General features: G+C 37.7%; 1 protein-coding gene across 3 annotated transcripts in view; it reads right to left on the bottom strand.

Annotated features, from left to right (window-relative positions):
- Nucleotides 1-18,990, bottom strand: part of LOC121255645 (sacsin) — a 55,873-nt gene extending 36,883 nt beyond the window's left edge. The window contains exons 1-3 of one of the 3 annotated variants that reach the window (XM_041156064.1): nt 18,439-18,990; nt 12,712-13,438; nt 4,422-10,414 (exon numbers count right to left, since the gene is read on the bottom strand). In XM_041156064.1, coding sequence (XP_041011998.1) covers nt 4,422-10,414; nt 12,712-13,438; nt 18,439-18,785 — 7,067 coding nt within the window. In that variant the 5' untranslated portion in view covers nt 18,786-18,990. The remainder of the gene's footprint in view (nt 1-4,421; nt 10,415-12,711; nt 13,439-18,438) is intronic. The other 2 variants (XM_041156063.1, XM_041156065.1) reach the window with 2 other exon arrangements.
- Nucleotides 18,991-19,886: the final 896 nt, after the last annotated feature.

Here is a 19,886-nt window from a genome sequence, read left to right as displayed (position 1 = left end):
ACTCTCATTTTCTGTGATGCGGATCATGGTTAGATTCAAGCCTTAAGGGCTATGTTATTATGTTTTGAAGCTGTATTAGGCCTCAAGGTGAACCTTGGAAAGTCGGAGACGGTACCGATGGGGGGTGGCCAACCAAATTGAGAAGTTGTTTCGTGCTTTTTTATTGGGTGGTATGGGAGAGGAAACTAAATTTCATCTTGTTAAGAGTATTGGCAATGGCTTATGCATCTTCATATTCATCTTTATATTTGCATAATATCTCTCTCAATTGGTCTACATTGGATTATGCATCTTTAAAATTTTGCATAGCTATGAATAGTATTTCTTCAAAATTGAAGAAACATTATTCACTCTCCAAACATTATTTTACTATTTTTTCTATCTCCTACCCATTAAAATCAACTTTGTGGAATTTTTATTAAGATGATTTTGATATATAAAATTTGTATAAGTTGATGATACAAAGTGTTTTTTAGTACATATTAATATTTATTGATAAAATTGGTCATTTTGATATATGAAATTGGTAATATTTAGATATATGGAATTGGTATTTTTGAGCACATGGTGCTAATTGTAAAATATATAAAAATAATAATTTTAAGAAAAAAATAATAAGATTTTATTATTATTTGGTTCAAAAATGCATAATCCAATGTAAGAGTTTTTCTTGATATGCAACATCAATCTTCAAAAGATATGATTTTGAAGATGCATATAAAGAAATCAATGCTAGTGCTCTTAGTTGGAATAAAGTTTATTCTCCTATTTTGGTTGGAGGGTTGGCAATTTGAGGATCTTTAATAAAGTTTTATTGGGGAAGTGGCTATGGATATATCAATCGGAAGGAGAGTCGCTTTGGAGGGAGGTCATGGATCGGAAGTATGAAAGTGCTTGGCGAGGTTGGTGTTCTAATGAAGTTCAAGGGGTTTATGGTGTGGGTCTTTGAAAGTTCATTAAAAAGGGCTGGGAGAGTTTTGTTAGTCATGTTAGTTATGCTATTGGAGAGGGATCAAGGATCCGTTTCTGGTTTGACATTTGGTGTGGTGATCGAGCCCTCAATAGTGTGTTTCCAGCTATCTTTTGTTTGGCTTCCAATCAGTTTGTTGCTGTATCTGATTTGCTTTGTCATTCTAATGGCTTGATTCAGTGGTATATTTGCTTAAGTAGAGCTGTTCAGGATTGGGACATTGACGAAATTTCAGCTTTCTTTAGCTTTTTATACTCTGAGACTTGGTGGTAATGATGAGGATAGGATGTTGTGGAAGTCCAAAGGGCGTAAAAAGTTCATTGTTCGTTCATACTAGGGGATGTTTGGAAAAAAATTTCATCTCATCCTATCTCATCTATTTCCCAAACATCATTCAAACACAAACACTTTCAAACTAATCATTACAATTTTTTCAAACTAATCATTACAATTTTCTCAAACTTTCAAATAAAAAACAAAAAACAATTCAACTTTTTTAAATCCCAAAACAAAATAATATTCTAACAATATTTTAATTTTCTAATATTTTTTATTTAACTTTTTCTCTCATTTCTCAAAACCCAATAAATACTCGACTCAAACTATCTTACTACTATTTACAAAATTATCATCTTATCTCATTCCCCAAGTATCTCCTAAGCTACTGACTTTTCAGAATAGTCCTCCTTTTCCTTGGAAGTGTATTTGGAGGTCTCACGTGCCTTCCAAAGTTGCTATTTTCATTTGGACTGCCTCTCTTGGGAAAATTTTAACGTTGGATAATGTAAAGAAGCGGGGTATTATAGTTATGGATTGATGTTTCATGTGTAAAAAGACTGTGGAAACCGTGGATCATCTACTTTTGCATTGTAAGGTGGCAAGGGCGTTGTGGGATGGCATTTTTTGTAGAATCGGCTTGGTTTGGGTAATGCCTTTGAGAGTGGTTGATCTTCTTGCATGTTGGAACAGGCTTCATAGTTGTTCTCAAGTAGATGCGGCTTGGAAGATGGTTCCTTTGTGTCTTATGTGGTGCATTTAGATGGAAAGGAATGAGTGGTGTTTTAATGACAAGCAGTGTACTTTGGAGCAACTCCGGAATTTCTTTGTGCATGCTTTAGTGATTCACAGAGCTTCTGTTCATGATTTTCTAGTGTCGCTATTTGTTTCCTAGAATGAATTTAGATGTTTTCTTTTGTATACTTCTAGTGTACATGGGTTTCGCCTATACATTCGTTTATAATAAAATTACTTCTTACTTATAAAAAAAATATGCATAAAAAGATTGAGGAATTAGTGGATCACCTTCTTCTGCATTGCGAAGTTGCTAGCCTTTTGTGGAACATGGTTCTTAGCCTCTTTAGAATAAATTGGGTTATGTCTTCTCAAGTGGGGAATCTCTTAACATGTTGGAAAGTGGAATTAGGTAGCCATCATTGTGCACTGCTGTGGAGGATGACCTTTCCATGCTAATTGTTTGTCTTTGGAAAGAATGACTATGGTTTCAACGATTACAAGATATCAATGTTGGGGCTCAAGTTTTCTATATTAATACCCTCTTTCATCGGATTATGGCCCAAATAGTGTTGCTTTTTGTATTTCTTACTTGAAGAAGTTTTAGCAATTTTTCTTCTTACTAGTTAGTATATGTTACAATAAGAGTCCTTTAAATTATTATAAAGGACAATAACTTCATCATCCCAAGTAATGTGAATCCCATTCACCGGGGGTATTACAGTACTTGAACTTTATCTTGAGACCCTCTCCACCTCATATTAAGTGGACTGGGAAAACTCACCCGAACCCCTTCAAATGTTTTTTCCATAGACCAACCCCAAAGTTCCTATTAACCAAACAAGTTAAATCAAATTCATATCACAATTTCCAGTCTGAGTAAAACCCAATTCAAGACCAAACTTACAGACTCCTAGAATGTATCTAGACTCAATCTTGAAAACAAAATGAATCAATAACAAAAATGAACCCTCAAAAGGAAAGATACATCAAATTACCTCAAAAATCTTTTAATAGTATGGCCTCAAACAGGCCCAAAAATGTCAATTTAAAAGTGAGGAAGAATGTAAATAGAATAGATCCTTTCACTTTCTTCTAAGAAAATAGGAGAAATTGAAACTAAGAATGGAAAATTAAATGTTTACATGCAATAACTAAAGAAAGGTCATAGCTTAGTGATGAACCCACAAAAGCAAGAACGGGCACACGTGATCAGGAAATTTCTCCAACCTTATATAAAAATATGCACATCTATCATAAACTATTTTACTTACATAAAAAATCTATCATAAACTATTTTATTTATATACTACATTCCAAACAAAATTATTCAAAAACAGAACTTAAAACTTCATTAAACAGTTCATTTATTGAAAAACTCCCACATTGTGATACCCCATATGATAAGGATAAGAGTAAGTAATGTATGGGATCCCACATTGCTTAGGAAAGAGAAGTTCTAGCTCTTTATAATGTTCCAATGGAGCTCAAATTGTATCATTGGAGTATAGGCCATGTGGTTTGGGCCTTCCATTGGAGCGTTACAAATGATATCAAAGCCTACCCCAACCAAAAATGTGGGACTTGAGTCGTGCCACCTACGAAAGACGGGCTCGACGTCCTTAAGCGGGGGGAGATTGTGATATCCATATGATAAAAATAAGAGTAAGTGGTGTATAGAATCCTACATTGTTTGGAAATGAGAAGTTCTTGCTCTTTATAATGTTCCAATGGAGTTCCAATTGTATCATTGACTAGTCTTTTTGGAGTATAGACCATGTGATTTAGGCCTTCCATTTGGACATTACACACATCCATATGCAACCTAACTTGCTAGCAAATGTAATAGAATATTGGTTACAAAAAACAATTAAGGATGACATGACAAAAATTAATTCAAATTCAAATCAACTAATCCTGTAAATTTTCCACAGGCATAGAGGTCTATCTAATAGAATATTGGTTACAATACAATAAGGCCCCGTTTGAAACTTGGACTGAACTGAGAGTTCAGTCTAATTTTATGCAGAGTCTAACATCCAAACATTCAATTCTCAAATCACTAAACTCATCTCAACTCAAAACCTCTTTACAGTAGGACCCACAACTTTTTTCAACTCAACACTTTTTTACACGCGGGACCCACAACCTTTTTCAACTTCCCATAAATACATCTAAACTCATCTTAACATCCAAACACATCTAAACTCATCCTAGGTAGACTTCACAAAACTCACTCCACCATCTCAACTCACTACTATTCATAAAGAACTTAACTCAGCTCAACATCCAAACGAGGCCTAAACCAGGCGGTTCCTCATAAATGTCCAATATTGAGTGCCACTAGTTTATAAGTACATAACAAGAAAACCCACTTTATTCAAATGTTGTTTTTTTTTAATTGCAACAGCAGCAGCAACAAGAGAATGAAAAACCATACCTGCATGGTTGTTGCCAAGATCCATTAGCTGCCAAAACAAAAGGTGTTGTGGACAGTGCAGATTTGATAGAAATATCTTCCTCAATCAAAAGCTTCACATCATGTAGAATGGCTAAAAGAGCTTCCTGCTGTGAAACAAACTCTGGCATGCGGTTGAGCACATAATCTTTGTAGAGTTCCACCCTGGAGGGTTCTGTAATCTCCAAATACCTTGTTAAAATAATTCGTTCCTTCTCTGATTCCATGCGTACAAAGTCGTCATTCAAAAGATCCTCACGTACACCATCAGGTTTAAGCAATTTGATAGGTTTACTCAAACTCACTGGCTTTCTACTTCGATATGACTCAAATATAGGTAGGTGCTTGATGATGTCAATATGCATGTTTTCAATTTTCTCTTCGGAGAACCATTTGGACTGAAGAATAAAACTTCGAAGTTCATGCAGCTCCCCTTCTGATGCATCATGAAAAAGCCCCTCTATATTCTCTGGCTTACCAGCAATTGCCAGAAATGCATTTAATACACCAGTTGCTGTTGGTGGCTGCACAAAGTTTTCCAACTGTGGATGATCTATTGGCAAGTCACGCCTCAAAAATAGACACCCTACTTTCAGCAACAAAGAGGATATGTTCTCACTCCACCCATCATCTTTAATCACATTCGAGTTTTCAACTAGTTGCAGGAGAAAATTATTCCCGGCAGGTAAAATAGGCCACTTGGAAAACACAGAAAGGTTCTCACAAGATGACTTCAGATAGCACCACAGAAGTCTTATCCATTCTAAACTTGGATGGCCTTGATGACCGGGAGTCCAAGACACCTGTTTTGCAAGCTGCCACTCTGCTGGAAGTAACTTCAAAAAGAGTTTCTCAAGCAAATTGCATGACAGAAAAGAAATATTTGAGTCCTCACCATGGGCTATGTCACAAATCTTTTGATGAACCTCTTCTGGGATCCCACAATCTACTAGTTGATGCGGAACTAAATCCTTGAGAAGACCATACTCGTCCCCCTGTGCAATATAGATTCTTTCGCCAAAACCCTTTTTGTCAATTGTTGCAAATGAACCATCAGCAAGAGGTAACAACGGCAAACCACACAGACTATCAAACTGAACAGGTACTATTAAGTCAATCAAGCAATATTCAAGGGTCAAAACCATTGCATTTCTGTCCTTAAATCCACGTTTTCTCCGAATTAACAAAGTCCTTAACAACTGCGGTGTCAGGAAATGCAATGAAGGGCAGAACTCCATGAATCTCTCTACAAGTTGCCGGGAAACAGTTACAAGAGGTAGACCAGCATCTGCTAATGCTTCTACAAGATCATGTGCCTTGTGGAAAGTGAAATCAGGAAAAATAGATTGCTTCGTTGAAATCCACTGCCCCCCTCTAGCTTTTGTAAATAATACACGAAGACCAAAATCAGCAATAAAAGCATAGAGTTTCCGTACTACTGATGCCCAAGGTTCTAATCCTGTTGTTGTAGGCCATAATGAAAAGAATAAATCACAGGGGCCAATCTCCAATGATACTTTCTCGAGCAAACGAGCGTAAGCAGGGGCAACAACATCTTCAAGGATGTATATATTCCAGTCTGAGCGTTTTTTCCCACCACCAGCCATGTCATTACCAAACCAGATGTCTCTACGATTTGATGACAACTCAAAATAGGAATTAATATGTAATGGAAGACCAGTGCTGATTGGCAGTGGTAAAAAGCAGAAGGCACGGCCTTCAAAATCCTTCCTTTCTTGAGTGGAAGTTGTAGGAAACTGAAATAAATCAGGCCCAATTACAAAAGAATCCTCTGTCTTTGGGATGTCATTTAATTTCTTATCAAGCTTGACAGAATGTAAATATGCAGCAACGCATGCCCACGGTACAAAATTATGAGATTTGTCGTTACATGCTGCAGAGTTGCTCTTAGCTTGCCCAGTGCCTATACATTCAGTGGTTATCCAACAGTGTGATATATCACCAGATGTACTATGCTCAGTAGTAATAATCTTTTGACATTTATATGGCAGGCCACCATCGATGGATTTTCTCAGTTTCTTCAGGAACTGATCCTTATCCATTCCACTATGTTGGTTTCCATTAATAAAGCTAAACATATCCTGTAGTGCATTGGATTCATATTCTGGTTCACTGATACGATGCCTGTCCACACGATGTATAAGCTGCATTTGATGTCCGGGTCCCTCCTTCACAAAAATAGAGATAGTTTTCACACTGCGTAGGAAAAGCAGAGAATCAGACACAACCTCAGAGAAAGAAGCAAAAAGAGAAAGGACATCTTCAGGTGCATATCCTTCTTTCTTTATTTGGCTTCGAGAAGCAACAGTCTCAGTCCTAAGTGGGAAACGGAATATGGTTCCAGGAAATGGATGCTGCAAATCACACCCGAAGTGCAAGTATGGAGAAAATTGATCGGGAAATTGTTCCAAGATCCTTCTACCCACAAATCTAATACGCAGGCCAGGGTGCGATGGAGAGATCCCGGGCAGATTGCAAGCATGAGGATCAAACATAACGATGTGTTCCCCTGAAACAAAAGTGGGAATATCTGTAAAGTGATAGACACAATTAAAACCCAGCCCAAATCTTCCAATTGCAAAAGGCTTCTCTAGTTTACTTTCTTGACCAATGCGCGAGATTGCATAAAGATCCTGAGGACTGAAAACAGAGTCATTAAAACAGTACAATGCAGGACCTTGCCAATCTGCCATTTCAGGAGAGAGAACAGAAGAAGTCCCATACTGAGTTTTATCCAAAAGAAAGGTCACCTCAGAAGCTCCTGCATCCTCTGCATTTTGCACCAGCTCAAATAGAATCCCAGGCCCATCTGCATACATTTCAAGTATATGTTTAAGCCTCGTTGTCAAGGCTTCATGCTGTCCAAAAGCTTCAGCAGCTCCAGACAAACTCAGATTCATCGAATCAGCACTCTCAGCAAGCAAGGTTCTACGGAGCGAGCAGACACCAAGTTTCTCAGCAACATCATTGGATATGTTCCCATGTACAAATTTTTGAACTGCTCTCTTCACATTCAATGTCAGGTTTGAGGAAGCATGAAATGAACTATCAAAATCTTCTGAGCCAAGTAACCAGGGAGCATCATTATAAACCAAGTCACCAGCAGGAAAGAGTCTGCCCGAAACATCGGGTAAATAGACCTTCACTTGCCGGTCACCAAAATGAGCTTCGGCCAGATGCTGCACAATTAGTATGGCTGCCCTGACTTCTGGTGCATCAAGAGGGGAGGAACCCTTTTCCGCAGCCATTCTACACAGAATATTAGCATAATCAGTGGGCTTCAAGAATTCTCGAATGCCAAGTTCTAAAAATAAATCCTTGAAAACTGCTAAATCAACGGGTATAACACGTATATAAGGAGCCAAATGAAGTGGACCATCAAGGACCACCTCATCTGCGGTTGCGAATCCATCTCCCACCCATATCCACCGACAACCTTCAAGAACAGCCTTTACAATGTCCATCTCATCTGAGCCAATCAAGCTGGTCAGAATTGAGTACATCCTCGGCATTGACAGGGCTAGTTCCTGCCTAAGAACCTGATCATTCAGTATCTCATTATTTTTCCCAAGCTCAAGTAGTTGTGCGGCAATCAAACTTCCGCCTGGTGGAGAAGACCAACAAAGGCCGTGTGATAGAGCTGTGGAAGAGCATTCTCCATCCAGTATTCGCATGCTCGCAGAAACAAGCCACAAGTCTGTTTGCAACCTTACGAGCTTGGGAGGAGCAACCATGGATGACACAACAGGCCACGGTAATGTCTGGAAAGGAGAAGAAACTAAAACTGGACACCAGCAGATCATCCGGAGATCATTCCAGAACTTATCAAGGTCAGATTTAAGGTTGCGAGGTCTAAATGAAGTTGCAGCTCGTAAGATTATTCGATTCACTGTTCCTTGATCATCATTTGGTGGAGTAGGTAGCCACTTTATAGCATTAACTTCTAAGTAGGAGAGAAGTATTTTGGCTCTTGAATATGCTTTTTGTTGATCCTCATGCATTAATCGTTCTACCTGTCGAGCACTTTGTATAACTGTCTCAGGAGATACAGATGTTCTCAGGCCCAAACCTTGTAGCATGTCCAAAATTCCAGATTCTTGGAAAGGACCATAAGGGAAATCATCAGAGTCTTCTAGTAATGCATATAATTCGTCGTTACGAGGATCATACAGTCTGTCAGGACTCCTAAGAGCACCACTATGGGTTGGGACAAATTCCAAACTTCTCAAGCATTGCCTGAGAGATGAGTCCTCGACACACAATTGTGGTAGGTTTTGCAAAACAGAGAGCATGATGCTGTCACGAATTTCAGGTGGTAACTCCCCGACTCTATTGAAAACCTGCTGTCTGTAGAAAGATGCCTTCCCCATTCTCTCAATTCCATAATACCTTAACAGAATCTCTTCTTCACTAGTCAATGAGGTAATAATGAACTCGCCTCCCAAAAAGTATTCAGGGACATCTAATGGTGGTAAATATTTTCGAGGATTTTCTAGATCAGAAAATTGGATTTCTTGAGCAGATCCTCCACCATAGACTCTATAAATAGGCAGCTTCTGGCAATTTCTTATGTTAGAACCATCCATACAATCTCCAATATACCATTTTGGATCAAGAAAAAATCTACGAAGCTCATCCCTCTCTTCCACTCCCAAAATATGAAGAGTTTCCACTAAGCTGCCACCATCTGAAGAGACAACATCATAAATGGAGTCCAAAATACCAGCAGCATCACCATCACAGACATAGTGACATAAGTCTGAGTGTTCAACTCCATAGTTGGGGTTTAATATCTTGCATCCAATCGAAACAAGTATGTTTTGCATCTTAATGGAAAGCTTTACTGCGTTGATTAGTTTAGATTGTCTGGAAACTCTGTACAGATGACTAGATGTAGATGGCAAGATAGGCCAATCACCAAACAACAATAACTTCTCACACTGATTCTGAAGATATTGCCACAGTAACACAAGCCATGACGAAGTCGGATGATCACGACAAGACCCTGGGTCCCAGAAAACTTTACTTTTATATTTCCAGTCAGCAGGTACAAACTTAGGGAATAACTGAAGGAAATAATGAACATTGAAAAAAACAAGATTTGACCTTGATGACTTTGCAATACCAGAGAGTCTATTCAGCACGTTGAGAGGTATATCATGATCAATTACTCTATCAGAAATACGTTGAAGTAACATGTACTCTAACTCTGTGCAGACAAAATAAGAAAGTCCTTTCGAAACTTCCGAAAATAATCCGAAATCACCATTTGCCAAAGGAACCAAAGGCAGATTATATGCATGTGTAATTGCTTCAGCATCTATCACGTCTTCAAGGCAGTATTCCAACAGTACAAGCTTGTAGGATTTACTTGATGAAACAAGAGCTTTACATCCCCTAAGAAAATGGCGTACTATATCAGGAGTGACCACATTCTGCTTAAAATCAGAAGCATCTTTAAGAAGCATATTAAACAAAGTACTGGGTAAATGTACAATAGGAAGTCCTAGCTGCACCAAAGCCTCACTGAGTTCCTTACTTTTACTAAATTCCTCGTCATGAAGAAAAGCTTCAGCTGGTGAAACCCATTTTCCTCCTCCAAGTTCTGAATACAAAACAGGGGCATTATGAATGTTTCTGTATATCTGCTTGACTAAAATGTTCCACGGCTCTTCAAAAGAACCATTGGGCCATAAGGAATAGTACATATTTGTAGGACCTAGCAACCCTTGCAAACCAAGCAGCAATTGTGTAAATGTAGGAGCCACAACATCTTCTAAAAGAAGCCTGTTCCAGATAGAACGAATTTTTCCACTTCTATCCATGTCAGCCCCATACCAAATGCCACGACGGTTTGATGACACCTCAAAGTACCCATTAACTTGGACAGTCAATCCAGTTCTTACAGGCAGTGGAAGGAAACAGAATGCCCGACCAAGCTTAAGAACATCATTCTGTTATAAATCATATTGTAACAATATGTGAATCTTTTGGTATAGTGAGAAAAATGGGAAAAAAAGATTTCAAACAGGGGAATGCACAACTAAAAGCAGCAATTTATTTGTTCAAGAGTACTCGGCAGGTCAGCCTCACAAACATGCATACAGAACAACATGAGCACTGATACAGAACAAGCAAAACAAATCTTCTAAACAAGAAGTACAACATACAAAAATTAACATTAGAAACAAATACTTGTGGGCCCAAAAAACATCAGCCTAGTGAAGCATGCACTGGGCAAAAAAACCATCCATAGCTGCAAAGATTATATTAGTAGACATGAGGGAATGGATGTTCTGTTATATTTGTTGCAAAGCCCCTAGGGGTTGGCTTAACTGGTAAGGGCCTTGGTCTTTGGGTATGCTTCCTCCAGGTCTAAGGTTCAAACCCTTGGTTGCAAACAATTTCTAGGGCCCACGTCCCATCGGTATATGGTTTAACCGCATAAAAGACTAGCGTTTGCATGATCTCAGAGATTCCTTTTTTATAAATATCTTGCTAAAAGTACCTACTTCCCCAACCTTAGCTTCCCATCTACCAGTATCATCATTTCAGAAAAAAGAAATAAAGTTTTCAGGCCCATGATACAGTTTAGCAAAATCCGAAATCCACTGCAGCTTGTCCTCTCCGTGTCCATGAAGAGATCATTCATAACGTACACCAAGATAACCAAACTACCCAGCAATATGAAATCTCTAGCATCAACCACTTGCTCCGCAAAACAAGAAAAAACAGCACCGTTAGCATTATGTAGACAACCAAGTGGAAGGTCTAAATTTAACACCCCAACCACGAGCTTTAAAAGACCTCAGCCAAGATGTTTGATAATGGTTAGAAAGAGACTTCTGAAATCTCTCCCAAATTGTTGTTCAAATTGAATTGTGAGGATCAACTCTAATCCGAAATATGAAGTCCATTAAAAGTGATTTTTCATAAAAAGCAATGGCTCATTTACACTACCAAACAGGATTAGCACCAACAATAAATGATTGGAAAACTTACACTGAAGCCCCATAACTACTACCTCTTTCGTAATGAGACCTCCAAAGTACCAGTTTCGGCACCTGGCACCCTAATTCTAAGCTTCTGGAGCAACATGGACTCTCCATCAGCAGATCCTTGATGTATGATAGAAACTTTCGTAACATATAGCACACATCCTTTTTTAAGGACTACAATAACCAAATTTCTTTCACCTCTAATATTGCCTTTTGAGACTTGACGCGATAGCAATTTGGTAACTTAAGGCCTTAAAAATGAACGTGCATTGATCAAATATGACGTTCACCATCAAATTTAACATCCAAGGCTGACAAAGCATGCACGTCGCAACTGAAGTTCACAGGGCAGGCTCACCGAATGCTCTTTCTTGCTAAACCAAAAGCCAAATGAAAAACCTCTTAAACACTATCAAATGCATTCTAAGACAAACAGCCATGTTTAGAACCATCTTAAACAGCTAATAACTACACTTTATATATATATATATATATATATATATATATATAACATGGTCCTTTTCTTTTTGTATCTTTTCCTTTTCCTTTTTTCCCTTGCTTTTTTTACAGTTATGTAATGGCCAACTCACACACCAAGAGGAATTGAAATCATGGCCTAGGTCCCCACCCATTACTTCTAGGAAAAGAATGTCTCATTTGGTTTCCTGTGTTTTTCCACAGTACAACATCACAAGGTTATTGCAGATGTATAAACGAACATCCTTTAAAGTTTCACATGGCAGGCTCACCGAATGCCTCTCTCGCTAAACCAAAAGTCAAATGGAAAACCTATATGGCAATTAAATATCCAAATTAACAGGGGCAAAAATATACGACATGCCAGCTAATTACATCTATTTAAGATGCACTAAAAGCATTATCTACAGCTTGTAGTACCAATCTAGAGGCAATTAGATGGTAACAATGCACAGAATATATAATTGAAAGGTTTCAAAATATCCATTAAATTTGACTTTCATACTGGATAGAACAACTGCTAAAAGCAACAGTGTACAATAGTTAAAGTACAGGTTACCATATATATGCACATGCCTATAATATCACAATTAAGATTAAAATTCATACTTTTGAGTTTAAATTGCTCAAACATATAGCGACAAAAATAGCCAAAATGTACCAAACTGAAATGCTGTGTAAGTCACTGTGTGTGCGTGCGTGTGTGTGTGAGTGAGAGAGAGAGAGAGATCGAAAGCAATGCTTGCACTATGAAAGAATTGAATACTGAAAATTACATTTGATGAATCATCTGATGTGCATGCTGCAACTGATGCCCATGGCAACAAGTTAATATCATATTCTTTGGAAGCGGTAGCAGCAAAAGAACCAATCCTACTGGATGCCGAAGCCATTGTTTGCACAATATAAAAACTATCTACCCTCTTCTCAGATTGGGTTCCGATTGTGGCTTCACTCAAAAAGTCCAATGAAAAGGTATCCATCTCGTTATTAGTAAAATTTATCGATTTTGATAACCTCAGTAGCGCCTGCCGATGCCACACAGTGTCACTGTTTGCCGAACTCACGGAGCACGAATAAAGCTTCCTTGGCTCAAGTTCTCCAACATCCCACACATACATTTCGATGGACATAACATTTTTTAGGAAGAGTAGCGTGAACACTCCTTCCTCGTAAAGATGAACAAACATGGAAGATATGTCATCTTCCAAGTACGCCTGCCTCGAGAGCTTACTTCTGACTCCCTGATCTGCATTCCTCAAAGGGAAACGGAATAAAGTTCCAGCGAAAGGAATTTTCATGTCACAACCAAAAGCACAATACGGAAAGAATTGGTCTTTATATAGTGAGATGGCTGACGAACTAACATAGTCGATTCGCTTTCCAGGATTAGCTGTAGAAACCTTGGGAAGGTAAAATCCCTGAGGATCAAATAATACCACATGTTTGCCACTCACAAATGAGGGCAGATCAGTCAAATGATACACCGAGTTGAACCCAACCCTAAAAAGGCAAATTAACAAAGTAAATTCAGAAAAATAAGCATTGAAATCACAGAAAACTACACCAACAAAAAACTGCAGCATGATATATACATATATACATATTATATATATATATATAGAAGAGGAGAAAGAATATAAATAGCAGGACTGGTTCTTTACTCCAGAAATGAACATGTTATATATCTACTTACAGCAGTAGTCTAATTAGATCCTCTACCTTATGTTTGGAACTAAGAGTAATATAGAAAATTATTACATATATAATTTAGTAACTTTATGACGTTACATCAGAAATGATACAACACGATAAGATAATATAATATTATTTCATAATATTTTTTTCATTGGTAAAAATAATATTATGAAGTAATATTGGCTCAAAAAAACCAATATTATAATGGAATTGCAATCGAATTCAAATTGCCTGGTCCTATCTAAGACCACAAGAATACTCACATACTTCATAAAAGGCTTAAAAGAATATGCATAAAAAATAAACAAATTTTGACAATACTCCAATTATAAATTTTTTTTGTCACTTCCTATAATACTTATATAAAAAAAACAGGAGATGTTTGGAAAAGGAGATGCAGTGAGAGAAACTAAAGGTAAGGTTAGAGAACATTGCTTGAGGGAATGACTGCAGCGATAGAATAGAGTCTAGGACTCTAGTTTCTGTATTTAGAGTAGCTTTCAGTCTTGGAGACTTAAGCTTTTCCTCATGAGGTTCACGTATAACATTGGATTGAAAGGAGTCTTGTATGTTTTTTACATCCAGTCAATAAGTGTTTGGAATTAAAATAGTTATTAATTAGGATAACTAGTTTAAGAGTTGAAGATATCTTTATGTGCAAAAGCATATAATTACATAACATTTCTACAAATAACTATATTTTTCGGGTTGTTTTCCTAAATACTTCGGATCTAGATATTCTAGAATTTTTCCTATTATTGATACTATTTATTGGATTTCATGTAGTCTTCAGTATACTTGCCAAATTTAAGTGTCCAAATGCAATTTAAGTCTCTACATATCTACTCAATGTACCCCAATGATTCAGATTTCTGACAGGGACTATTGAGTATCCTTGAACTTCCCTTTTCTTCTCTATTTATAACCCCTGACCATACCCACTCTCTCACAACTTTTAAAATCTCAAAACCCTCTTTTTTTTTCCAGCATTTATCCGCTATGTAATCCTTTAAATCCAACCCAAAACATTTCAAACAGCTGTTGTCAGTAAATTCCTGCAACCTGCTTTCTTCAAAAAGAAAAGGCTCCATCTTGCTCTTCTTTTGCCTCTCTAACAAATAATCAACCTGCAAAATAAAACCCCGATTCTAAACCCTTATTTTGCCCTCAGTTGACGAGCTTAGACCACAAGTACCATCCATAGTTATTTCAAGAATGGGGTTCAAATTTCTATCTTGAATGATGGGTTTCGGAGAAGAACTCGGAATAGAGACTAGGTACTTCTATTTGGTTGAAGAATGCAGTCCTACACCGTCCTTAGGGTTTATCCAGCATCAATTAGGTAGTTCTTATTGACATTTCAGTTGTAGTTTTTTGTTATGTAATTGTGTTGCGGAGAGCTCTAGGCTGACCTCAACCCTCACTACATTGAGAAAACAACTTCTCTTCCTCTTTTACAAACACCTCCTCTTCATACAAGTACTGAACGTTGCTCAAATAGAAGTGGGAAAGAAAAGAATATACAATCAAAATCTTCTCTCTACCTCTCTCTACATAACCTTAACAAAAGAAATAGGACCGGGACATATGAGACAACCTACATCGAATCTAAGAATTAGTCTAAACACCATCTGCAACCTTCTCAAAAAGGTTCATTTTCACCTTCAACAACAACATGGGTTTTATTATTTATTCTTTCGTATCTTCCATTTTTTAATTTTTATTTTACATTAGCACCCAGTGGGTCTTGAATTTCTCCTTGCTAATCCAATCATTTTCTGAACCTCTCTTTCCCACCCTATTCAGTTCAATGGACTTCTTGATTCTTGCAACTCTCAGCCCCCTTAGCTTGTCATAATCATCGTCATCAACACTTCAGCTGGTTTTGGCTTGCTCCTTGCATATGTAGGAGCCATGAAGCATACCTGATTACTCTGAAAAGGTACATAGCGAAATGAAGAATGTCCAGATCATATAAAAGTGTTGGAAGAGTTGTTTGAAAGAAAATAATTTCCCTAACAATATATATTACATATATGAGTGTATGTAAAGAATAAATTTCCCTGGGCTATGCCTTACTGATTCAATAAAATTTTTACTTTACTTATCAACAAAAAAAGAATAAACTCCCCTCTGACAATTCTCTGAATTTCTTTTTTATCACAATGCAGGGCTCTTTATACACACACCTGGAGAGTGAACATATACACGACCCTACCGGTGAGTAGAGCCCTGTTAACCCTTGACCATTAATGTAACATAAGGGTCAAAAATCAGGGTTTAGAATTATTATTATTATTATTATTATTATTTTAGTAAATATTTTAACAGATCAGTTTTAAAATAGAGATTTTATTTGATTGGGTTTCTTCCACTATCAACACCCTGTATATTCCTCTGTTGGTTTCCCAAGTTTGAATAGTTTCCTAATTGGAAACCAATTCGCACATCAAAAACCCGCGCATACATATATATATATATATATATTCTTGTTCCCCACGATATTCCTCCATCAACCAGCAGCATCCTTGCGGCCAGAAACCTTCCCCACATAAATTCTAATTTTCTTCTACACAGCAAAGCCCCATAGCCTTCCCCCGTAGCCTTCCTCACAGCAAACCAATCACCTACCACGCCGGAAACCACCTCAGAGCACGCCGACAGTAAGCCCTCCTTCCTCCACGACGTGCATCGACGCCCAAAACCCCTCTACGTTGCTTTCTCTCCCCTGTCAATAACCAGATAGCTCCTGCGTGTTTTTGCTCAGGCCACCGTCGACCACAAAGAACATCAGAACACCATACACGCTGCCCAGAAACTACCTGCCAGCCAAATTCCGTCGGATCCCCACTATTCCGAGGGATCCTCCAGTTGCCGCCGTCGAACTCGACTCACCTCCACCACCGCACCTCTCCTTCTCTCTCAGTAATGAGCTATGAAGTAGGATCCAAAAAGTAACGCTAAAAGGTAAATAGCATGATCATAACTTTATGTGTGCTATAAATATTCTGCTTTGCATGAAAAATGTGATGTTTACCTATGCTACGATACGAGCCAATTCAAGGTTAGCCCCTTTTCACAAACCTCTATGAATTACAATGATATGCTTGTGAATGAGACTTTGTATGCTATGCTGATATGGATTGTTGCTAGAATGGATGATATATTATGAAAATCACACGTATGCCATGTAATGTTCATGTAATGTTTAGATCATGTTATGTCATGCCCATGCTATGCTATGTTGTGTAAGACTCATAACAATATGCCATGTTTTATGGTATGCTTCTTCTTTTTTTATGTCAAGGAACCTCTCCAAGGCAGGGCCCTTCGAACCCATCCCTGCAGAGCAAACTCCGGTCCCGTGCACCGCACCCTCGAAAGTTTCCCTATACGGAACTGGTTAAATCGCTGGCTTTTCACCAGGAGGTGTGGCCCCAAAGGATTGTTTGCACCTATGAGGTGTTGAACCTTGGACCTTGAAAGGAGTGATACCCCAAGACCAAAGCCTTCACCACTTGGGCCCAACCCCTTAGGGTTACCATGTTTTATGTTATGCTATGCACAAGAGTGTCATGCCGTGTAAATTCATGAAGGCAAACATGTTCACATGCATTATGAAAGTTAGTGTGAAAACACATGAATGAGAAGCAAACTTTAAGATTGGCCTCATGTTATGGGTGGATGTGCGAGTCACGGACTCAAGCGTGGTCCACCACATGTAAGCTATGATGTTTTGAGGTGACACGGATTCAAGCGTGTTTCACCACAGGTTATGATATGTGGTGCCACGAACTCAAGCATGGTTCACCAAAGGTTATGTGATAACACTAACCTAAGTGTGTTTCACTACATGTTATGATATGTTATACGGTGCCACAAACCCAAGCGTGGTTCACCCCATGTTACGATATGTTATATACGGTCAACAACAATTGGACCAATGCACACATGTTATGATGGCCAATAAGTAAGTGAAAGACAAGATGAATAAGTTATGTTCGAATGATAGGAAATGCATGGAGTCAGTCATTCATGCATCCATGTTACATGTATTGCCATGATATGTTTGATTACGCTTATGTTGCTAAAGAATGATCTATAGTTAGATGTATATTGTGATGATTTATGCAAGTTTTCAAAATTAAGCCTAATGTTAAACTAAGTTAAGTTTACAGTATAATGTGCTATTACTGGGTCTTCGACTCATTTGTTTGTTTCGCTGTTTTATGTTTAAATATCCCAGATGATGATTTTGTGGATACAAAGCAGGAGTGCCAAAAGTAGAATAAATTTCCAGAGACTTAAGAGTATGATTTAGACATTTAAGCAGTGTTAGCATGACAGAGAACTAGTTTAGATCATTTCTTTATGTTTCAGCTTTTATGTAATGAAAGACTGTCATGCTAAGTTAGTTTTATGATCCAATAGATGGTGTATTTTATGTGATTGAATCTCTTTGCCAGGCATTATGTTATGAATGTACGTAACATTCCTGACCTACGGAAAGAGTGTTACAATTAACTAGGCAGCTGCACCTGATGGCTACAATTCTCTGAAAATTCAAGCTCACTGGGATCCAAATTTCTTAGCATAAAAGGAAAACTAACTCAACATATGGACGCATACAGTAGAAACCTAAAAAGATTCTTGAAACATTTTCTAACAAACAACGAAAGCAATCACTGTGTCTATAATATGTATAGAAGTTGTTCTTTCATCCCACAAGTTACTTGTCAAAAAAAATATAGAAACCCAACCCACATATACACGCGCGCGTGCGAGTGAAATTTAAAAAACATTACCCGAATCGGCCGGTCTTCCACGCCTGCCCGTGCTTAATACTCCCACCGATCCTGGAAATACTAACGAAATCATCCTCAGTGAAAACGGCGTCATTGTAAGCCAGAAGCGCAGGGCCCTGCCACTGCGCCAGGGTGTCAGACAAGAGCGAGTTGGAGCCGTGGAGCCGGCGGTCAAGGCAGAGGCGGACAGTTGTGGCGCCGGCATCGTCAGCGTTCTGAATGAGTTCCTTGAGCACCGTGGTCCCCTCCGGATAGTTCAACAGCACCTCCCTTATTCGACGGGTCAGGTCAACCTTTTGTCCGAAATCTTCCAGAAAGATCGACTCCGGAGTTGCCGGAGACGCCATCTTGTAAATCCTTTCCGGCGAATTAGGGGAGTATATATTACGGGAGGGGTTTAAGGTTAGACCATCGAAATGACGGGGTGATAAATTGGGGTAAGAATGATGAGATTGGTGTGAATTTTGTGGGAAATATGATCATGGACCTTTACTTTTATGGGCGGAGGGAGAACAGACTTCGATTCGTCTGCGTCTGTCTCTCTCTGTCGCTTTGTTTTCAGGTGTTATGTTTACTCTAAAACCGCTTACGTGTATGCGTGATTTAGGCTATGTTTGCATGTTGAGTTGATTTTATTTTTTTATAAATAATAATGAGTTAAAATGATAGAATAAATTTTGTAATATTTATCTAAGATAAATTTAAATATATTTAAATATTAAGATGAATTTAGATGTATTTATGAGAAGTTAAAAAAATTATAGATCTCATATATAAATAGATTTTAAATTGAGATAAATTTAATAATTTTAGATATTAAACTCAGCTTAAAATTAGTCTTAACTAAATTGATCTCAGCTGAATCTGACAACCAAACGAGGCCTTAAAAAATAAAAGTCATATGATTGAAATTGTCATATCTATTACCTTAATGCTTATAAAAAAATAATGGTAAGTATAAAGATATAGAAATAAATAATGTAAGAAGGAGAGCTACATGATAAATATAATAAATGATAAACAAGTTTATTATTAAACTAAACATACTTGGAAGAGGAATTCTTAGAGTACGTACTATATAGAAGACATAAAGAAGAAGATATTACCAAGGATAGGGAATGAATGTTTTTGGAAAAAATGATGCTCAAGAGAAGGTTTTCTAAATGCCCTTCTCCTTTGACAAGTCTTCTTTTTATAGGCATATTAATAGTGTATTTGATAATTGCACCTGACAAAAACAGTACAAAGTGTACAATAACATGATAATGGTTGTCAAAAGTTGTTTTGTTTTGATGTCTCGGCAAAATAGTAAAAGCTGAACATTAATATGATAATGGTTGCTAAAAGTTGTTTTGTTTTAATATATCAGCAGAAACGGTGAAATAGTAATGATAACTATTCTTGTCTTGATGTCTAGCTTGAATAATTGTACCATTTCATAATTGAAA

Source organism: Juglans microcarpa x Juglans regia, chromosome 3D, assembly GCF_004785595.1.
Source record: "Juglans microcarpa x Juglans regia isolate MS1-56 chromosome 3D, Jm3101_v1.0, whole genome shotgun sequence".
Lineage (NCBI taxonomy): Eukaryota > Viridiplantae > Streptophyta > Magnoliopsida > Fagales > Juglandaceae > Juglans > Juglans microcarpa x Juglans regia.
Note: the sequence above shows the minus strand (reverse complement) of the source record. Positions and strands in the feature narration are given on the sequence as shown.